Source organism: Mytilus galloprovincialis, chromosome 1, assembly GCF_965363235.1.
Source record: "Mytilus galloprovincialis chromosome 1, xbMytGall1.hap1.1, whole genome shotgun sequence".
Taxonomy (NCBI): Eukaryota; Metazoa; Mollusca; class Bivalvia; order Mytilida; family Mytilidae; genus Mytilus; species Mytilus galloprovincialis.
The window spans coordinates 17,344,335-17,367,285 of NC_134838.1; the positions used below are offsets into that span (position 1 = coordinate 17,344,335).

The 22,951-nt window shown below is 31.3% G+C and overlaps 2 protein-coding genes across 5 annotated transcripts; both read right to left on the reverse strand.

Annotated features, from left to right (window-relative positions):
• Positions 1 to 1,167: 1,167 nt before the first annotated feature.
• LOC143067727 (caspase-3-like) lies at positions 1,168 to 10,195 on the reverse strand. Of its 2 annotated transcripts, none has more exons than XM_076241210.1 (6): positions 10,075 to 10,195; positions 6,875 to 6,963; positions 5,860 to 6,098; positions 3,296 to 3,477; positions 2,144 to 2,288; positions 1,168 to 1,578 (listed from the first exon to the last, which is right to left on the reverse strand). In XM_076241210.1, the coding sequence occupies exons 1-6, from the start codon at positions 10,078 to 10,080 to the stop codon at positions 1,352 to 1,354; spliced, it is 888 nt and encodes a 295-aa protein (XP_076097325.1). In that variant the 5' UTR covers positions 10,081 to 10,195; the 3' UTR covers positions 1,168 to 1,351. The 2 variants fall into 2 exon arrangements, with proteins under 2 accessions (XP_076097325.1, XP_076097333.1); XM_076241218.1 differs by lacking the exon at positions 10,075 to 10,195 and adding an exon at positions 9,513 to 9,606.
• Positions 10,196 to 13,313: 3,118 nt separating this feature from the next.
• On the reverse strand, positions 13,314 to 21,319 carry LOC143067688 (caspase-6-like). 3 transcript variants are annotated; one of them, XM_076241168.1, is made up of 6 exons: positions 21,297 to 21,319; positions 19,933 to 20,029; positions 18,927 to 19,165; positions 17,076 to 17,260; positions 16,313 to 16,457; positions 13,314 to 14,600 (listed from the first exon to the last, which is right to left on the reverse strand). In XM_076241168.1, exons 2-6 carry the CDS (start codon positions 19,941 to 19,943, stop codon positions 14,371 to 14,373), a joined length of 810 nt encoding a protein of 269 aa, XP_076097283.1. In that variant the 5' UTR covers positions 19,944 to 20,029; positions 21,297 to 21,319; the 3' UTR covers positions 13,314 to 14,370. The 3 variants fall into 3 exon arrangements, with proteins under 3 accessions (XP_076097283.1, XP_076097263.1, XP_076097272.1); XM_076241148.1 differs by lacking the exon at positions 21,297 to 21,319 and adding an exon at positions 20,912 to 20,990; XM_076241157.1 differs by lacking the exon at positions 21,297 to 21,319 and adding an exon at positions 20,805 to 20,969.
• Between the last annotated feature and the right edge of the window lie 1,632 nt (positions 21,320 to 22,951).

Below are 22,951 nucleotides of genomic sequence, written 5' to 3' on the forward strand. Positions count from 1 at the left end.
TTTGAATTTTATTTTTTCTGATGGCGAACGTCTGTAGCAAAATTGTCATATACTCAGATTTATGTAATAAAATAAAATTGATGTGACTGCATGGTAATAACATAATAACTAACGACAGGTAAAATAGCTTGTTTAAAGAACAAACTTATCAAGGAGAAGATTCAACTAGGAATGCCACAGGACATACTCTTTTTATTGTTTTAATTTGATTGATATGTTGTGGCATTTTATATTTGAATGACAGGCGTTTAATTTGGACTTTTGCTTATGATACCAGGATTAACATTTTGTACGCCAGAAGCGTTTCGTCTACAAAAGACATACCCTTGACGCTCCAATAAAATAGTTCATACCTGGACTTGTTTGTATTCTGATCCAAGAACAAACAACACAGAGATTATTGATGCCATATCACTCAAAAAGCTACACTTCATTGATTGTTTGCTTTTCATTTAGTCCAAATAAAGTTTAGATCAAAAATACTAATCATACCCTATATTCTGCTTCATATTTGGGATTTTGATTATAATTTTATTTAAAAATTGAGGCTTTGCTCACACCGAACAGCAAGCAATTAAGAGCCCCAACAATGACAAGTTTAAAACCAATAAAACAGGAAAACTTACAGTCTATTTCATATATATATAAAAAACAAAAACACGAAAAAACGACATCAACAAACGACTATAACTGAACAACAGTAATTAAAAGTATATGCATCCGAATCAAACATATTAAAAAGCAGTCATTAGGTAGGCAACAGGGTTTCAAAATGACATTTAGGAAACACCTACAAAATAGACCTATGTTAAAATACTGAGTGCTTCGTTTAACTTTTCCAATGTCTATCGAATAGCAGAGTATAATCCCAAACGGAATAAAAGAACGTAACATTTAATAAAAATTATTCAAATCCAATTGACAGTACAAAAATATTATATGTCCGTTAAGATCAACGTCTCTTTTCTTCTATAGTTATTGAATCATTCTATAATTCAATAACTATAGAAAAGCTTTTAATATAGGGAAAATAGCAGCAATAATTAATTAAAATAATATTTTAACAAACGGTTGTAGTGCAATATGGTACACTTCGTTGACCAGTACCCTTGTAACGGTCATTGTAATAAAGACTTTTTACATATTAGAGTGTGAAAAGTTTCAAAGCAGTATTCAACAAAAGTTTATTAAATCACCTTACTGAGACCTAATCAAAATTTTAGAAATATTTTACATTATTGTTAATAAGTAAACCAAACAAATAGTTTCATTTCTAATATTATATGGTCAGTTTGATTTTTAAAGTCTGGTGAAACGATTGTCGGAATCTTGGCTGAAGGTCATCATATGTCTAGTTGGTCTGTTTCAGATATAAATCTTTTGTAAGGTGTGATACAAAATATGGCATCTGTCTCATATCTTTACTCGCCGTATGTCCAGGCTCAAATGTCATCACTTTGCTATTTACTTTTGTTAAAACTTTGTAAATATCATCGTCTTCCTGGATGTTATGTAGCTCTTCTATTAAATGACGTAAAAATGGTGATGATGACTCTGTGTTATGAAATGATCTGTCACCTGTTGAAACAAATTTTGGACATGAACAATTTGAATGTTATAAATGTATTTCAATTTTCTTCCAAGGACTCTTGTTATGTAAGTAAAGAAAAAAAAATATAATATACTAGTAGTTAGAACTCGGCAAACTATCACCTTTTCCGAATTTACTTTGGAGTTCGAAGATAGTTGTTAAAACTTTTATTAGCCCAAGAAGTTTTCCACTTCGCTTAAATTTTACAATCAAACCTTTTATTTAAAAATCCTCTACTCAGAATTTGCAGGAAAAATAATAGATAAATTTCTTGCCAAAGAAAATATTAAAAAAGGAATTAAAGAAAATAGAAACAGATAACATTATGAATATTTTACTCGCCCCGTTAATAGTATTTTTCACCCAACATCAATTTTCTCTAGATCAATAATTAGAGATAAAATAAAACATCGATTTATCCGGCAGAACAGCAAACAAGATTAAAAAAATGAAAATGTTACTCGAATACGAAAAAAAAAATTGGAAATGTTTCAGTTATATAAAAAAACTACAACATAGCACAAATATGTATTAGAAATGTGTTGTACACACCTATTGACGTAGAAAAAACTTCAAGGAAATCGGATTCATTGGGAATACGAACTGTATCTACAGCATCTGGAATCGTAACCTTGTTTTTAAGTGTGTCCTGAACAGTAATGTGTTCACCTTGTCTTGAGTCGGGTTTTCTAGAGCACTGAAATGATTAATAAATAAATCAGTAAGGTCAACATGTTTTTTCTTTCTATAAAAGAAATCCTTGATTGGTCTATAATTTAATATTATTTTATACTTTACGGTAAACGTTACCAATTGTCTGCACCAAATGCGCATTTCGACGATATTGTCTTTCAGTGATGCACAGGACAAAATTGAAAATCCAAGAATGCTGTTATTATAACCGATTTAAATTGAAAATATGTTTCGTTTTACTTCGCAATTTTTAAGACAGTCTTGCAGATTTTTTTATGCCTGGTAGGTCTGAAAGTCCTTCTATTCCTATAATATTTTTCATCTTTCGTAACGATATGTGCATTTCGAGTTAATTTTTTTCACAATCGTGCATGATATTTATATGCTTTTTTTTAATATCCGTAGTGTCATGCCAGTACCAAAGTCTAATCGGCTGTTCACATGTTGGACCAACAATCCGTTGGCAGAGTAATTGATTCAGTGGATGTTACTGTAGTATAATATGCTTAAGTTATCGTGAAAGTGTTATAGTTTTGCTATGGTTTCCTTAAATCAAAATCCTTTGAAAATATTTAAAAACAGCAAAATACACTATCTGTATTTGCAAATTTCGATATCAACATAAGTTATCAACTCATGTCAAATCACTTAATTTTTTAAAACAGGATATTTGTTTTTAATACTTATCCCGTTTCACATACGGCACGATAACATTTTTACGTTGTTTACACCCGTAAAAGAGTCATTTCTTACGCATTCACATTTATAATGTTCATTAGAAGTTTCTTCGGAAGCTTTGCCGATAAGATAATTGAACATGAATGTCAAAATATCAGACACTGCAAAACAGTTTCAGGAAGTAACCTTCGTTTTTTGTATGTCTACATTAGCCTTTTACATGTATCTTGAGGAAGCCAGTTACAAATGAATTGTTCAAATGCAGTAATAAACTGCAGGACTATAACGAAGTTTTATTCCAAAAGAGCAACAAATAACATTCACATATATTACCTGGAAAATAAATATTTTGGGCTTAAGAATTAACTCTGGACAGTTTTCTGCATTGAAACAATTCATTATTGATTTCATCTTTATACTTCTATCTGTCATATACACGCTGTCCTCATTTCCATGTGTCAACAAAGCTACGATTAGACAGTCTGTTTTCTTTAAATTCTCTTTGTCATTTATAACTACAACAGTATATACAAAAGCCTTTGTTTATGCAAATTGTATTACCTAAAAATGAACATTCGAAAAAGAAATGACATACAAAATGTTTCTTTTAACGTAAAGCATGTAAATGTGACTTCCTACTTGAATCTTGTGATTTAAATCAATGATTTTATCGTTTCAGGCTGGTAATGGGTGTTTAATCATGAAGGGAATATAACAAAATTGAAATAAAGTGGCTTAAGATAAAGAAACAGTAAATGGGTTATGTCTCAGATTTTGCAAAAATTTTACATACAACCTTTACTCGTTGAACTACAACTGAAAATCGAAAAAAATAATGCATTTATCTCTTTTATTACTTGAAATATTACAGATTGATTTCTTTCAATATGGGTGAATATTTGTATAGAAAGCACATAAAATCGGCGACAAAGCTTCTATTTTTTTTTCTAAAAACCGTCAAATCACTAATTCTACTCCATAGATTTTTCTAAAAAAAATATATATTGTTGATACATAAATTTCCGTTTCAATGATATAAAATAATCATCTGGTCACCGACTTCGTTTTTTGTCTACTGATCAATTTATTACAAGCCCAGTAGTCAGCACTTTTTATGCTGACATGAATTATCATTGATATTGTTATATTTATAAACTGTTTATAAAATTTTGATTATTTTTTTTTTTTAAATATTTAGGCTTTTCTACCTCAGACATAGATTACCTTAGCTGTATTTGGCAACACTTTTAGGAATTTGCTCTTCAACTTCGTACTTTATTTGGCTTTTTTTTTTAAACTTTTTTGGATTCGAGCGTCACTGATGAGTCTTTTGTAGACGAAACGCGCGTCTGGCGTATATATACAATTTAGTCCTGGTATCTATGATGAGTTTATTTACAATGTTTGTGGTAAAAAACGTAAAAAAATCAATGTTTTACGGCCTGTAACGCGATGACGTTGCGATTATTTCGACGTTTTATTAGATTTATTCACAAAGAACACCACTTTGAATAAAGTTTACCGTAAAAACGAAGTCGGAAATCTATATACCAACAACATATAGTTTTTTAAGAAAAATCTATGGAGTAGAATTAGACCTTTGACGATTTAAGGACAAATTTTAGAAGGTAATTCTCCGCTTTTATGTGCTTTCTATACAAATGTTCATCCATTTTGTAGGATTTCAATCAGTAATATTTCAAATAATAAATGAGATAAATGCTGTTTTTTTTCTACTTTCAGTTGTTAATTCATCCAGAGTTATGTGCAAATTTTTACTGAAATCTGTGACATAGCCCATTTACTGTTCTTTGACCTTAAGGCAATTCACTACGCAGTTTTAAAAAAACCAAACTTTTCATAACGTTAGTATATATTGAAAAGGGATTAATAAAGGAACCAAAAGAGCGAAAAAAATATGTAGGTCCGTGTGCTTGTTTTCGAGATATCAGCCATTTAAATTTTGGCGGGAAAATGTTCTCTCTTGATTTTTCATAGCTTTTTTCATTGACATCTTTAAGTTCTCAAAAACTATTAAAATATAACAAAGATTTTATATGACTTTCACAGATGGTTAATAAATATACATGTAAAATATTTATAAAAAGAAAAATGGGGGTTATTTGGCAAAATGTTTTAGGGCATACAAATGGATAAAATCAGAAGATTCAGAAAATCTTACAGGAATTAAAAAAATGACAAGCGAACATCCTTAAAGCAAATTATTCTGCTTAAAGAGTTCACAGTTCCTATGTTTCCCATTGTTATTGGAGAAATATTTTCTGTATTTGTACAAACGTAATAGTATGACTTGTAATAATGACATAACGTTAAGGATAAAAGGGGCCAAGAGTTTGTCATAACTATTGTGGTTAAACGATCTTACAATCATTAACATAAAAAGGTGTATATATAGCATATGCTGTGTAAAGGGTATCTGAAATAATTTTTTTTATAGAATATTATGAACTTAAGTAGTTTAATTCATAAATCGTTAATCTAGATAACTAATTACTTTGTAATACCTATGTAATAGCCTGATTGGAACATAAGAAAACAATAGTAACAACGTCTTTGAAATTATATTTGTTAGTTTGAAAATCATGCATAATAAACTATTAAACCTAAAAATCATTTGTATCGAACTATAAATCTAACAGTTATGCGTATCGAGATTCAAAAAGGTTGATTTCATGAGTATCGAAATATAAAATCCAACAACTATGCCTATCGAGATTCAAAAAGGTTAAATTTCATGCATATCGAACTATAGAATATATATGCTATATGTAGTGCTTTGATTGAGAAGCTCTGCGAATTATTTTAATAGGTTTAAACACAAAACAACAAGAAATTTTTACAACAAGATATACAAATAATTGCAAATTCATTTTTACTTTCTTGTAATTTCTCTACCAAGTCATCCCTATTGGCATCGTTCATCAGATCACTTTCGAAACCAAGTTCCATGAATCTTTGGAATAGGGATGAAGCATCTACGTCACTTCCAGAACGGTCAGATAAACCTAATCTGGCATCAAATTCTGTGTTGTTTATCACAACAGCTATTCCTGATTTAATTGGATATCTTTCTTGGTCTAATTGGCTTTGGTATATTGTTCCTTCATTTGTTTTTCTATAGCAGAAAAATAATTCTTCAAATTTGTGAATAAAAAATAAATAAAAAGGTTAAATACTATACACCAGCAGAAGTGTTTTGAAATGCATTATTTTCTTGTAAGACGAAAATATTTTTTATTTTGTAAATTGTTCAATTGAATTTGTTTTAGAAAGTTTTATGATTGTTTTGATAAAGTATTCAATTTGCACAAAATCCTATATCTGCACGACATTCTGCAGGTAGTACATGATAATGAGAATGATTACTCCAACGTTCGAGCTAAGACACTTTCACCTGATTTTGCGTAAAGCTTAAAAAGTATGCTATACAAAGTAGAAATATCAAAAATACCGAACTCCGAGTAGATAACAACTGTCATATTTCTGACTTAGTACATGCATTTTTTATGTAGAAAAGGGTGGTTTATACCGAGCTTACCGCTCATTACTGTGACATTCGCATGTAATTCCATTATATTGACAACGATGTGGGAACAAAGAAAACAGGAAAAATAGATAAAAATGTCAAAAATAGGGGTACAGCAGTCAACATTGTGTTATATTCTTAATCTCTATAAAACAAACTAATTTGTCAACAAAGAAAAACCAAAAGGCATTTATGCAAAGCAAATAAGCAAAAACGAAAGATAAGAATAGAACAAATTACCTTAGCAGAATAACACAATGACAGGACGTATAAACACAGAGATATTACTATGTTTAAATTTGTTTCTTAGATTATACGGGAAAAAATCAACATAACTGAGTGAAATAATTGAATGTTATATTTACGGTTCTGTCCCTTTGGTAACTGGCAATTTTGTTGATGTTTCTTCAATAAGATCAGGTTTAGCATCTAATGTGTCTTGACTTGCCATTTCCTAAAAGGATAAACATATTTACTCAATATAAATTTATAACTTATTACTTGTATCAGGTTTTATATTAAGCGTTGTATCTAATGTTGGAAGAGTGTGAAATATGCAAAATGTGTTTCAAAAGTAGAGCATCTGACCTTCTTCTCAGTAAACAGGTCTTAAAAGTTGGTTATAATTTTATTATAGAAAAGTTGGATAATTATCTAATGTGTTGTTTTAAGTCATTGAGAGTAGAACTGTATGTCACAATATCTTTTTATGTTGCACTTTGTATCTATAGAAGATCCCAAGACTGGGTATTTTTTAGGAAGACACCATAATGTGTTAGTGTACAATTTGAAATTGTATGCGTCATTCAACTTCTCTATGTTTACCACAGTTCTTCATTATTTTTAAATTTAAGACACATTAGAAGAATCAGTTTAACTTTGTTTTATCAAAAAAAAAAAAACAACGTAGATAAGCTTTCACGTTCGTTAAAGGTGTTAATAAAACTTTGATAAAAAAGCACTTCCTGAAACGGCATCATATACTAGTACATGCTTGATTTTTTATTGCGAACAAATGAGTCATTTTTTTGGGGATGTCGTTTCGTTAACATACTACGTGGATGCCTCGATGGAGCATCCTGCTTTCCTAATCCTCTGTGCATTTGACTTTACCAAACCTGGTATTTAAAAAATTATGTTCATTTTTTCCAGGAAAGGGAAGCAATGTACAATGAAGAAAATTTTCATGAATGACAAATCATGAAACAAGTTTTTTAGTTTTTTAGTTTAATTAAGACAAACAAATTGTTCTCCTTCAGTATCTTATCTGTAGCACAATATGTACTTTTCATTCACAAAGAATATGACTATGTGTTATGGTGCTTTTCCTTGGTTCTTTTGGAGATTTATTTTATAAAAGATTCTTAAACAATTTGAAGACAATAACAATCAAAACCAAGGAGTAAACAAAGACTCATCAAACCAAAAGACATTTACGTCAACAGTTACAAATAATAAATAAGAAACAACACGAACTCCACTAAAAACAGGGCGTGAAATCAGGTGCTTCGGAAGGGTAAGCATTTCCTGCACCGTATACGGCACCCGTCGTCCTATTTCTTTGTTCAGTTTGGTAATGATGGAAGGTTATTATGACTACGGAAGAATATCAGATATGATTTCTGACACACTTTTGTCATAATGGCCAATCAGCTCATGATGGCGACCGTAAAATTTCTTGAGTGATGACCTTAATTTGATTGATTCATAGCCCTGTCCTTAGCAACTTTTGAGAAAGCAGTATTGCTCGTTCAACATAATCAACGTACTTTAAGCTAGCTCTAGAGTAACGTATCAATTGAGACACATATACTCCATATGCTGGTGCCGCTGGGATGTTGCTATACAGAAATGGAAAGTTGACTATGGGAAAATTAAAATCATCGCGTTTGTCATAAATTGTGGTATTTAAGAATTTTCATTCTTATGTTCTTTCTCGCACATATAAGATGTAATTTTCGATGACATTATCATGCATAATTTCAATCACAGGCATACCTTCAATTAAACTATGAAGACCTTCTGCTGTTGTTTTTTTCTATAGTCGGGTTGTTGTCTCTTTGGCACATTCCCCATTACCATTCTCAATTTTATGAAACTAAGAGTTCGGAGTGGTGAAGTTGAAATTACCCATATATAAACGGACGCCATCACGAGTTTGTTGAATGTTAGGGAAGATCCGCTTCACAGGTGATAGCAGATATGTTCCAATTGTCGTATTTACAATCCAGTGCACTTTTCCTCGAATGTGACCTTCCGAATAAGACTTAAGACGGAAGGGCGAACGGACAAACGGACGGACGGACGGACGAACGAACGAACGTACAAACTGAATCATAGACCGATAAACATGATGTCCATAAATGGGGCATAAAAAGCAAACCCAATTTGAAATTATTTAGTTTGTGTTTACTTGTGAGAATAAAGGACGATACAATTAACAACTCGTAACCGGAAATCCGACTTTCGTCAATTGAACTGTTTTTTCGAGAGAAATATGAAGGTTAAAAGTCATACAATTTAGTTTTTTTTTTTTTAAATCGATGGTAACATCTTCTGTATATATGGTTCATAATGCGTTTGTTGATATTCGATGTATTGTATTGATTGTATTCCAGTGTCCATTTAAATAAACCTAAAAGGAGATCGTACCGTGTCTTCATTTGGACAACATTTTTATATTTCACTGAACATTTTAAAAAAAATATTTGATAAAGCCATCAATATTAACCACGAAATTTGATACCCTTCGAATAAAAAATTCCTTGGTAACTAAATGAATAAATTGGTTTTCTGTGAAATTTATAAAACACACACATGAAATTCACAAAGTACACAATTATTTGGGGGTTCAACTTGTCAACAAACAGTCATGCTTGGACAAAGTTTAGCCTGAATACAACTTCTTACTTTGATGCATATCAACAATTTTAAAAGTGTGATAATCAATTGATAAGAAAAAAAGAAATATATATTGACAGTGCGATTAAAATAATGCATTACCTGCACTAGAAAGTTGGTGTAAATTTCCGAGAAGTAGACGGAAGGAGGAAGTAAAAGAGAACAACATAAACTTAAAGTAGATAATATGAATGTGCAAAATTTGACATTCAAGAAATGAAGAATTATAAAGGACTTTGTTAAAATAGTTATTGGTTTATTTATATATTTTGGAGTGTTTTATGATGTCTAATTTTGTTGAACTAGTATACATTATTGTTGAGGGGCCAGGTTATACCTGCTTCCAGGTGCGAGCTTTTATCGCTTTGTTAAACACACATAGGTGCATCGGTTGGTGACCGGTCTTTTGTCGGTTGTTGACTCTTTGATTCATTCTTCGTTTCCATTCTTAATTTTTTTTGTTAACAAAGAGTTGCTAGTAAACACATTAAAAAAAATAATTGTTTACATTTAGCTGTCGACTATCTAACAGATACAGGGATTGACTCACAAATTTGTAAACTTCCTGCTTAGTACAAAAAAATATTTAACCGATGAAAATCAGTAAATTTTATCAAAGATATCCTTTCTACATATTTGATTGTTTGACATGAAAAATACATACGTTCATTTAAAGATTATTTCTTCATGCACCAAAAAATATCTCGGTTATTCCAAGAAAAGATGTGACAAGTAAGGAAACATTCGACTTAAAATAAACATAACTCATGTCATAAGTAGTTTAAATGTTGATTGGTTAAAAAAAGATATGTATATACCATTGTTCAACAAGGTTTTTCCATTTTAAAAACTAATTACAAGTAAGAAAACTTCAGCTTTTTAATATCAACTAATTGTTTGTGGATTATCTAAAAGAGGGTGGGTGTGAGTTTCCGATACAGATACATATCAAGATTATTTAGTTGATTTAAACAATGGTATCGTTCATGCAATAGTCTTGAGACATTCACAAACATTTATTCCAAATAGTATTATGAATAAAGAATATGATTATCTAACAAATGTTAAAGCCCCAACTTTTCAGCATGTATCAATTTATATTAGTTAGTTAGGCATGTTTAAAGACTTTAAAAATAACTTAAATTATTTCAGCTAGATGGTAGCATCTTATATGACATTGTCAACTTCCAAATGAAGTTTTGTCATGTAAATTGTAGATCACGTAAATTGTAAAACAAACACAAACCGCACTAAAAACAATTTATATACAAAAAAAATAAGTTATAAATTATTATGCATACTTCCAAGGTAAAATATATAACTTACAATTTTAAATATTGTGTAAATTACTCCATTTGCTTTCTCTATATGCCTTCTTGTGTTTCTTTGATACATATGACGTGGATCTCTACTTCCCGTCATTGTGTTATTGTGCTATGTTAAATTGTTGTATTCTTTTCTTTCATGTTTGCCTATGTGCTTTGTATTTATATCTTTTTGTGCTTCTTTGTTATATTTTTTTTAATTGTGATTAAGATTATAACACAATGATGGCTGCTGTACCGCTATTTTTGACATTTTTATATTCTATGTCTGTTTGGTTTTTTTCACATTAAATGTATCGTTATCAATAGACATGTTACGAAAAGGTATACTCACGACGCTGAGGTTGACAAATTACACTTGAAATGTGGAGACTGCGTCAAAACACAAAAGAGATTACCTGTGTTTACATTGAATATTATTTAAAAAACTGTACTGATCCTTTTGGCAATTCTGTATGGAACGAATATTCAATAACATGTGTACCATAAAAAATATAAGAAATAAATATTAATAAATTCCATAATATTTTTTAACAAACTCTAATGCAAAAAAAAAAAAAAACGGAAGCCAGTCTTGTAAATGCAGTAGATGTTCGGCGCAACGGAGACACGTGATACATACGTGTGTGAATTCCTCAGCGAGCCCTTAATAGACCTTGCAAATAATCTTAGGTAGTATAATCTGTTTTATACCTACTCTCAAATATAGATGTAACGGTCATTTTTATATAGTTATGTAAAGCAAAGAAAGGAGTGTATGGATGTTGATCCAATTGTTTGCCACCTAAATTTTTATCTAACAGGGTCTGTTTTAAAACACCTAAAACACGATTTTACTGTTAACAAAATTTAGAATTTTTGAAATACTAAGGCTTTTCTACCTCAGGCATAAATTACCCTAGCTGTATTTGGCAAAACGTTTAGGAATTTTGGTCCTCAATGCTCTTCAACTTCGTACTTTATTTGGCTTTTTGACTTTTTTGGATTCGAGCGTCAGTGATGAGTCTTTTGAAGACGAAACGCGCGTCTGGCGTGTATACAAAATTTGGTCCTGGTATCAATGATGAGTTTATTTTATACAATTTCAACTTGAAATATGTTGCATTATAGTTTTAGAAAATTTACTCCCGGTCATATAGATTCGAATGTATTATTTTCTTCCTTTATTTAGTTTAAACATATTTGTTTATAGTGGATTGTGAAACAAGTTTTGCAACTTTTATCAATTCCTTTCCACTTTGCGAGTGCGAGTGCTGCCTTGCAGCGGCACGATTAGCCTGCTCTCTTTCGTAATCTACAAGGGTGTCTTTAACGTGCTAGAAAGATGGCTCTCTCTTAACACGGGTCAGCGATTTATCGTCCCCTTCCGATGGACTATCATCTTTTCCTCAAGACCCTACTCGCAAATGGTGTCAAGGGAGAGCCGAAAACTCAGTCCCTGAAAATTTTCATCCCGGAACGGGAATCGAACAAGGAACATTTGTGTAAGAAGTCCGATGAACTAACCACTACACCACGGCTCACTGTAATTATTCTATTTCCTTCCAACTTTGTCTTAACTTAAACAGTTTCAGCTCAATTTGTATTTTCTTTATAAGGGGTTTGTGATTGATTGCTTGTTGGACTTCCAGTGGCAAATATTTCAATTATCATATAGGATGTCACATAATAATGTAAATACATGTGATTTGAATTAACCAAAACGCACATGATTTAAATTTGACCTATTTAAATCTATAATCAGTGTTTTGACACCGACCCCAAATTTAAAGTCTAATTGGTCATTCTCAACGTCGATAATATACCTTTTCTTAACATGTCTAATTTAATGGATTTTGATGCGAATGTCAAACAAAAGACAGGTTAACCTAGCTATTAAACCAGGTTCAATCCACCATTTCCAACATAAGAAATGCCTGTTAGTGTACCGTGTCAGGAATATGACAGTTGTTATCCATTCGTTTGATGTGTATGAGCTTTTTTTTCCATTTGATTAGGGACTTTCCATTTTGACTTTTCCTCGGACTTCAGTATTTTTGAGATTTTAATTTCTTTTCACACACACAACTGAACACATTTTTGGTCTATAAGGTCGTAAGATTGCTGTATCATTGACGTTTAATGTACATCTAAAATGACCGTTTGAGACTTAAATTTATGTACACTGTTTGGAGTCCACAGTATCAAAGGAAATCGTTTAAAATGCCAAAAGCTTATACCTTTTTCTTGAAAATTTACATATACATGCTGCAGTACATAGTAATAGTTTGTGTATCTATAGCAGAGCAATGTCAATATATGGATCAAATAAAATTGATGGAAAGTAGAAATCGATGCAGAAACGAAACTATTACAAACAATATCTGGGAGAGGCTATACGATATAACCATGTTAAAAATGCTAAATGCATCATTTTACTGTTTCTGTACACTAATGTAAAAAACAATACTACACGCCATACTGTGAAATGATGAATGATTTGATGAAAGTTGGATTACTTTCAGCTGAAAAACTGCTATATAGAGCTGCCTTTATGCTTAATTTAAAAACATACAGTTTAGTGTACAACGACAGAGAAAAAAAAACAATATTTTTTTATTGCCTTGAGTTATGATTTTGGATATGAAAAAAATATACGAACATACATGTTTCTACACATAAATATATTATTAAACATTTGGTATATTAAAACATTCTTTAATACATATTTTGCAATTTACTTTGGGATATGAAACTTTAGCTTGAATGTAAAAACAATGCTGTGGTCTATTTGTTTTTAAATCATCATAATAAATAAGTAAATTTTTATAGAAAATTTTAAAGTCGTTGAAAAATATTCTTAGATTTTAATAACAATTGATCAATAAATTTGTCCTAAAAATCTATTTTTGTTGCCGAACATTTTTTTTTTTATTTCATAAGTTTGGTAGATTTATAATTTAGCTTGTCGAATTGTTTATATACATTCCACCTTCAAAGTAACTTTGTAACGTATTGATTTGAAACTAAGTCTATCAATAAATCAAATTATCTTTAATGAATTTCATTGACCATTTTTCTGCACATGTCGTCTTAAAATAATAATAACCTGCTGACGATCTAAGGGCTCCTTGTCACAAATTTTAAACTATTGAACATCTTTAAAGGATTTTTTATTTTCACCATAATTATGTTAAAAACTCGTCAATTATTACAAACCGTGTAATATTAACACTGTAACCTAATCTTATGAAAACTAGTTATGTTGTGTGTACTTGACATTAACAGGAGACAAATTAGCTTAACCAACAACTTCTTGTTTGTAAATCATTTTTGTTTTACATGTATTGTTTTCTATAGATAGACAATTGATTGTCATTTCACTATGAAATATAAGTTACAATATTTATTTTACTCATTACAGTAGTATAGCATGTAATGAACTTTTATATAATATCATATATCCTTGATCTAGATAAATTCCTAACGCTTTGTAACAAAAATACGTGTTCTATCAGTTAGTTCTAATTTTCCCCCCATATAAATTACATTTTTATATATTTTATATTACCTTTGATAACTATTATATATCAAATCATAGTAAAGACAAATCAGCATTCATTTCTATCTTATTAAAGTTAAAGTCGTTGCTGAAGTTAATCATGTGCCATGTTCAGATACAAATCCTTCGTCAGGTGTGATACAAAACATGACATCTGTCTTATATCTTTAGTCGCTTTATGACTAGGCTCAAATTGCATTACTTGACAATTTACTCTGGTCAAAACACTGTAGAAATCATCGTCGACACCCATGTTCTTAAGCTCCTCTATTAGATGGTGTAAAAATGGCGATGCTCTCTCTGTCTGATTGAATGATCTTTCACCTGCAAATAAAAAATTAAAAATAACATATGTTTTTAAAGATAATAGCTGAAATATGTGACATATAAACCAAAACTGACAACTTGCTAGAAAAGATTATTCAACTTGCATGAATGTTAATGTAAATTCTACATCTTATCAGGCCATAGAAACATATTATATACTAGTGTTTTTACAATGCAATGCTTTCACATTGACACTTCAGTGTGTTGATCTGTCAGAAACTTTTTACTGATTTCAAGATCATACAGGCATTGGTCAATCAGTTTAAACTGTTCAACAAAATGAATTTTCCTACTTTGGGGAATTGTTTATCTTGCAATTGTTCAACCCGACTATAATGGCCGAATTAATGAAATAATCTCGGGTCGAATCTGCGAATCAACCTATTTGTAAGTGTAAAAGGGGGTTCTAATCTTATTTCGTTGATGTTTATTTGATAAAAACAGATCCGAAAGAATACATCTACATAAAAAAAAGATTTCAAGATGTTTTGTAAACAGATGCTAGTATTCATAAAAAAAATTTTTTTATCATCAGCGTTGAGATTACTTTACAACAGGGTCGATGCCACTGCAGATGGAGTATTTCTCCCCGATGATATCAGCAGCCTAGTAGTCAGAATCACTGTATTGACATGCAATAACTTTGATATGGTAACGTTTATTAATTAATTGTAAACAAAAATTTGAATTTAAGAATTTTCGACCACAAGAATAGATAACCTTAGTTGTGTTTGGCAAACTTTATGGGGATTTTTGGTTCTCAATGCTACACAACTTTGTACTTTTCTCTTTGACGATTTGAGCGCTTCTTATCTTCTTTTGTAGACGAAACGCAAGTCTGATTTACAAAATTGCAATCCTTGTATCAAAGATGAAGTTAATAAAGTAATGAGCAGTTTTTTTTTACCCATTTGTATTTTTCCTGACAAATGTGATATATATAGATTATAACATGGCATTTTCATATCAGACCCCTTATCAGCCCTAGGTCATGATATCAGCCCGAGAGCTTACAGGCTCGAGTGATGATTTTGACCATGGGATGAAAAGGGGTATGATATGAAAAATGAAATGTTATGTTCTTTTTATCATATACTTCAACAAAGACATACAGAAAAAAAAACTAGTTTTATAACTTTGAAAAAACAAAACGTTGAATAATTGTTTTGCATATTCTAATAATATATTTTTCTTATTCCTAATATTTTCTTTTTATCCAACTTGTTTTATGTTTTACACACAAAAATGTACCATTTAGATATATATTTTCCTGAATTTGCCGATTGACGTCGAAATGTCATGCGATAATGTTACAGCAAAGCATGCGATAATAACCGGAGGCAGTTGATATAAAAAGGAAGCAGTTGATATAAACCGGAAGCAGTTGATAACAAAAGTCATATCACACGGCTAAGGCAATTCTTCAAATTTAATGAATAAATATATGTTAAAATGAGTTTTATCATGGGGTACAATTATACCATTGTTTTCTCTAAGTATATGATAATCCTATTTTCTTCAATAATGGCTGAATATATGAGTTGCTGTTCAAGTAAGCATCACTTTAATAGACCCCCTTTAGTTAACTGTACGAACTGTTAAAGAAAAACAAATTGCAGTTTTGCTCTCATTTTAGGGGGAAAATAGATAAAATATCATTGATAAATTGTTACACCGCAAGTAGTGAATAAGAAATATGTAGTTCAAACCTAATGCTGTAGAATAAACTGCAAGGAAATCTGCCTCATTTGGAATACGAACAACTTCTGCACCTTCGGAAAGAGGAATCTCTTCCTGTTTTACTTTCCGATCGCCAATGCCAGCACCAACACTTTGAGATGATTGTCTAGAAGCCTTAAAGGGAATATGTTGAATATATATATATCAGTGATCTTTAATGGTTTATCCAAAAATAAAATTGAGATGAACACCATAAGTCATATAATTCGTTTGAAATAAGATGCTATAGTTAGTAAATATCAGTGCTTACACAATATTATATGTATACTCCGTCTGACCTGGCATTTGGTGCTCACTGTTTTATTCCTCCTCATAATAAATGTGCCTGTTCTATGTCAGGAACCTTTAAATGAGTGATTTGTGTTGGTTGCTGTCTGTCATGGATGTTTTTCTATAAAAATATTGTGTCATAAATCAGGCTATTAGTTGTTTCTTTTGAATTGTTTGATAGTTTTTATGTCGTGGCCTTTTTAATCATTTGCCTAATTATTGAAAGCCATACGATGACCTATAGTTGCTAAAATCCATGTCGTTAAGCCAATATTGCATATTCATCTCTTTGACAGTCAGATCCGATCTCCTTCTATTAAAATTTTCTAAATGACAGGGAATATAACGTCTTGCATACTGATTTGACAAGAAACTTGTCAAAATTATTATCCCAATGTAGGATGATAAAATTAATTTATCAAGAATATATTTCAATTTGCGGATAAGGAAATCCTTTCTTACCTGAAAAATAAATATTTTGGGCTTCAGAATGAGTTCCTCACAGTTTTCTGCACTAAAGTAGTTCATGATACTGTCAACTAGAACAGCTTGGTCCTGGGTATAAACACTTTCATCATTACCATGTGTCAACATAACTATGATTAGGCAGTCTATCTGCTCTGATTTCGTAGCTAAGTTTCTCTTTACTGTAAAGAAACATAAAATTGTTATGTACAAATGTAAACGATAAAAAAAAAATCTGAAAAGTGTGTGCAGGATCTGCTCACCCTTCCGGAGCACCTGATATCACCCCCATTTTTGGTGAGGTTCGTGTTGCTTAGTCTTTAGTTTTCTGTGTTGTGTCTTCTGTACAATTATGTGTCTCTTTGTTTTTTTATTTTTAGCCGTGGCGTTGTCAGTTTATTTTCGATCCATGACTTTGACTGTCCCTCTGGTATATTTCGTTCCTCTTTCAAAGAAGAGATTATCTTGATTTATGAAACATATGATACAACTACCATAATTAAAGGAAAAAACGAATGAAAATATGTTTAAATCTTCGATGAAACAAGAACTTTTAAGTAGTTTGTAATAGAGGCGCTAATGCACACACACCCTTTCTAAAATCATGAAGAACAAGTCATTATTCATTGTCGCTGGTACTATAGTACTAGAAACACCGGCTGTGTTAAAATAAAAATGGTAGAGTTTACGTAAGCACCGAAAAGGTCCTTCCATATAAGCGTGATGTTAGGACTGCATTATTCATTAATATTTTATTTTGCGACGTCGCCACATATAACATATACTCTTTCTAAAGTATACTGGTATACAAAGACTTCCAATCCTTTTACTGAATTGTCCGTATATAAAGGAGTAGGGGCAATTAAACCCTTATTTAACCCAAATATTACTGCAAATTTGAAAGTTGTCATACATATTCTTAAATTGCTACAAAATAAACTAAGGTACAAAGTATTCAGAAAATCAAATCAAATTTCACATTGAACAAGTTACTATGACAACAATTTTTAAATCATGATAAAAATGGATATTTTTTTTTCTTTCTTATTTTCCTCTTTTTTATGTGGGCACCAACGAAACAACCTTATATTTGGTGAGATTATGTCAAAAACTATAACAAAGCTTCTCTAAAATTTTATTTGTTTGTTTCTAGTTGCGGACTGTTTTCACAACGGAAATAAGGAGACAATGCATAAATTCTGTATTTATACATTATGACGTAATTTCGACGTAAAAAAATAATTTTTTTTCTGTTCTTCATTAATATGTCTTGACCCTATGCAGTTTCAAACATGATGTGCTAACTTGAAATAGTTGTTAAAAATTGCTAATGATGTGATTTCTTTTTTTTTTTTTTTTAACTTGGATGCATTTAAATGTAAAAATTATTAAGAAACTTATGCTCTATTTCTCAAATGACAGGTTGGTATGAAATGAATTATTATTTTTTTAATGTTCATTTTAGTCATATAGTATTTGTTACGACTTTGGTTTTCAAATATATTTTGAGCGTTTCTGACAAAGGTTTAACTAGAAAAGCGCGTCTGACACAAAGCAATTTATAAGTGTCATTTCTTTCTTTAGTTGTAGATTACATACGTGTACTAAAACTAAGGTTGTCTCTCTACAGAAAAACCCATGCTACATACTGATATTGGAATGATATGTTTATTTTGCTATTACAAAATTTGAATGTTACTTAGTATCCAATTGTATACTTTTAAAGCTACAGCATATTTGAGCTCATTTACCGAAATATCTTTTAAATATAAAAAGAACAACCAAGTAAAGGACTAGATTTTCCAGTGAATTTTAGATTTTTTCATATTCCTCTGAAAAAAATCTTACTTTCACTGAATTTGTTCTCCATATCCTTCTTGGTAGCATCCGTTAGAAGAATAGTTTTAAAACCAAGGTTTTTGAATCTCTCTTCTAGAGGCTCGGCTTCATTTTCAAGGCTACCAGGACGGTCAGGTAAGCGTAAGCGTCTATCAAATTCTGAGTTATTGATAACTACCGCCAAACCGGAACGAATAATATATCTTTCTGCGTCCAATACACTTCCAGATATAGAACCTGATGTTGACCTACAATGAAAAAAAACCATGTCTGTTTGTTTTATTTTTCGCATTGGCATTATCAGCTTATCACTTAATATGATGTAAAGAATATTTCGAAAGTTTTGTCATATAACATTGATGTAAGTCCCTTTGTATCTATTTATACATAATACATCTGACAATTTTCAATTCTTTTCCCATGTACTAGTATTTGATTTGAATCACAAACTCGTCTGAGAACAGCAGTTTGATCTTTTAAAATGACGAAGGAGTATTAATATTATAAAGGTTCAAAGACTATTAGTAAGAATCTTCCAAAATTCGACCGAATCTCATATTACCTGGAGTATGGATATATATAAGGAATGATATCTACTTCTGTAAGATATATTTTGCACTTCTTGAATTCATCTTTAAAACAAAGTTAAAAGTAAGGTCAATTTTGCTTGCCTTTGCCTAACTCGAACTTCGTACTTAATTTGGATTCAAGGGTTACTGATGAGTCTTTTGTAGACGAAACTCACGTCTGGCACAATTTTTGATAGTTTTACAATTTACATACATAGTGCAGCGCTAAACATTTCCGTTGAAAGCGTTTACTATAACATTACACGTTGTTAAATATTTTCTATAGTCAGACAGAGTAATGCGAACATATGAAGATATGTTATTTGGTGGATCTATGATAATTGTGAATGACATGAAGTGGTTCAGTAATACATTCTTCTGATCATTTTTCTGGGATCACGAAACTCGCAGTAAAGGCAACGAGATTCCACAAACTATATATCTACCTTGATGTCATATTTTACTTCTGTTGGACAAACTACAAGTGACACGCAGTCGACAGCTCTCAGAATAGCACAAATGAGCTCCTAGATATTGCACAAGCTGTATATAAAAATAAATGATAACAGTTACATGTAGAACAGGTCGCCGATGACAAGTCAATTTAACAACTGCTCGCCTAATGTCATACTATCAAATAATAATGATAATAAGTTCATGAAAAATGTATAACAGAATCATTAAGCCTTGGATACCATGATTTATTCATTACTCTGTGTTGGTTTTGTACACGCCATCAGTAATTGCAAGTACTTAGGTCGTGATTTAGTTGCTTTTTATTGGCATGCTAGTTTCGTTACCTTCATGCCGATAAGATGATTAAGTCATTTCAATACTTGTTTTAAAGTTGTGTTTATGTTGTGCCGTTACATCATAATCCCATGTTAGGGAAGTGTTGAGTGCCCACAATGTTAAACATGCAAAATTCTGTATAAGTCTGTTCAAAGTCATGAGCCTGAAATTCAGTAGTTGTAGTTTGTTGTTATATCTTTTAATGTTTTTTTTTCTTCATGAAGCAGGTTGTTGGTTTTTCGTTAGAATTATTACACACTTTGTCATATTGGGGCCATTTATAGTTGGCTATGCGATAGAAGTTTGCTCCTTGTTGAACACTAGAATTTTCACCTGTTTTCCTTGAGAAAAAATCTCGCAAATCATCCTTATTTCAAATTTTGAAAGACGATTGTGGAGAGCACTCTATTTGTTAAAAAGAAAATTGAAGCACTTTCCTTTTAGACAAACTATTATAAATGACCTTTTTATGTAACAACAGGAAAGAACAAAGAAAATGTATTATTTTTTACCATTTTTGACCTACCCTCATAAGTATTGACAATTTCCTGTTAGATGCACCCTTGCTTACGACATGTCTCCTATGAAATCGAGACAGTGGTCAATGAATTATATGTATTAATCTTGTGTTACCTTTTTCCGAGAAGTAAAACACAACCAGAAAATGAAAACAGTATACTAAAACTCTAAATCCAGAGACAAGGAAATAAAATATAGACTAAAAATAGGTTATTTTTATTAACAAAGTTCGAAGTTCAATGTTTGGTAATATATGAATATATTTTGAGTACACTTTATATCTAACAATAAAAAAATGTTAGATTCTTAATATTTTACCATAATCTTAGTAATGAAGGACTCGACTGACATGGTCGCTAATGTCCTATCAATTTAGAAATCGATGTTACATTCTGACTTTTAAAACATATCCTACACACCCATGATGTCACATTCCCCTTCTTAATATGTTTAAAACACACAAAATGTACATTGAAATTGAGATTATTGATATATTTACCCGAAATTTCTGTCTTGCTTTTTCCAAGAATCAGATGTGACAGGGAGATGAAATAAAACACAAAGTCATCTTATACATTTGTTATACTAAAAATAAACGTAGATAATATGAAATTTCATAAATATGCCTTCGGTGAAAGTATGTTTCACTCTTTCTACAAGGAAAAATTTTTATTATACGAGACAAAAAATGTTGATATGCTTGGAAATCATTTAGATGTTACCTATTTCACTTGACGTTTTTGCTGTCGGCAGGTGTCTGCAGACGATTGTAATAACAGGTAAAACTTGGGGTCAATATAGGAAGACATGAGACCTGATCTTGTCAGACTGGCGAAGATTCAAAATTACAAACAAAACAAAACATAACAAAAACAAAACAAAAAGAAGATGTGTTGATAGCGACCGGAATTTTCCATTTCGAAGGACCAAATAGGGACCTTCACAGAGTTGATTATGCGGTTCTATAATGTGCAGCAAGCGTGGTAGTCTTCCTACACGAGGCATAGGAATTAATACTCAAATTTATACGGAACAAGCAGGTCGAAAAATTCAGCGGGTCGACAGGTCAGCAGGTCGTCAAGTCAGCAGGTTAGATGGTCGACAAGTCAGTTGGTCGATTGTTGGATCCCAGTTATTTATATGACCTGACGACTTTCTACGAAAAAATTGACGGCGGCTTTTAAAAAACCGTATTTAAGTGAGGATGTTTTTGATCTGCTGAGCTAATGACTAGTTGACCTACTGACTTGCTGTCCTGTCGACCTGCCTACATGTCGACCTGCTGACACAATAATCCAATAATTGAATACCAACTATATGTATCTATATGATGACCTGTCTACTTGCTGTCCTGTAGGGTTAGGGTCTAAGATTCTAAGTGTGGATATTTTGTCGATCCCCCGACGTGTAGATACTTGCTGACTCTATAATGCAATTGTTGGAGACCAATTATTTATATGTTGACCTGTCAAATCGCTGTCTTGCGAACCTGTGGACTTGCTGCCCTATATTGTTAGCATAAGTTTAAGGGTGAAGGTTAGGTTCAGGGTCAGGGTTGTTTGTCGACTCGGAGAACTGCATATATTAAAATATAGCTCTTCAACGATTTTCGGTACTTATACATCTTCGGATTTCAAATGTTTGGCTTTGAGCGTTCCTGATGAAGGTAAATCCAGAAAAGCGCTTCGGACGCAATAAATTATTAAACGTGTTGTTTTATATTTTTATAATTTTAACAAGATTTGCCTCATCGACCATATTGAATCAAAGCTTTGAACGAACAATGACGAACTATCTGTCTTGCATAAATCAGATCTCATAATTCCTGGTTCTTATTTATGCAATACAAGCCTATAAAAGGCAATCGCGCGTCAGATCAATCCCACACTTGTCTGATTTGAAAGATATTCCAATACTCTTACGCATAGATGTAGGAGCACAAGGTATGGTCAGTCTTCACTGAGGCAGATACCAAACACACATCAGCACATGTGTATAAAACAGTAAACACCAGTTGATTTAAAATGAATTTCCTCATTTTGTTAAGTCACTTTTTAATTATACAGTTCTTAAGTGTTAGGTTGTTAGACTTTTTTTTAGCTTTGAATTTGTTTGGGTATGAGCGTCCCAGAAAAAGGTAAATCCAGAAAATAT

Excerpts from the sequence above, each read along its gene's own strand:
- LOC143067727 (XM_076241210.1), bottom strand. Across the intron at positions 6,099-6,874 it reads GTTACCAAAGGGACAGAACC|AAAAACAAATGAAGGAACAA; the intron begins GTAAATATAACA and ends TTTCTGCTATAG. Across the intron at positions 1,579-2,143 it reads AGTTTTTTCTACGTCAATAG|GTGACAGATCATTTCATAAC; the intron begins GTGTGTACAACA and ends TTGTTTCAACAG.
- LOC143067688 (XM_076241168.1), bottom strand. Across the intron at positions 16,458-17,075 it reads CCAAAATATTTATTTTTCAG|GCTTCTAGACAATCATCTCA; the intron begins GTAAGAAAGGAT and ends ATTCCCTTTAAG. Across the intron at positions 14,601-16,312 it reads AGTTTATTCTACAGCATTAG|GTGAAAGATCATTCAATCAG; the intron begins GTTTGAACTACA and ends TTTTATTTGCAG.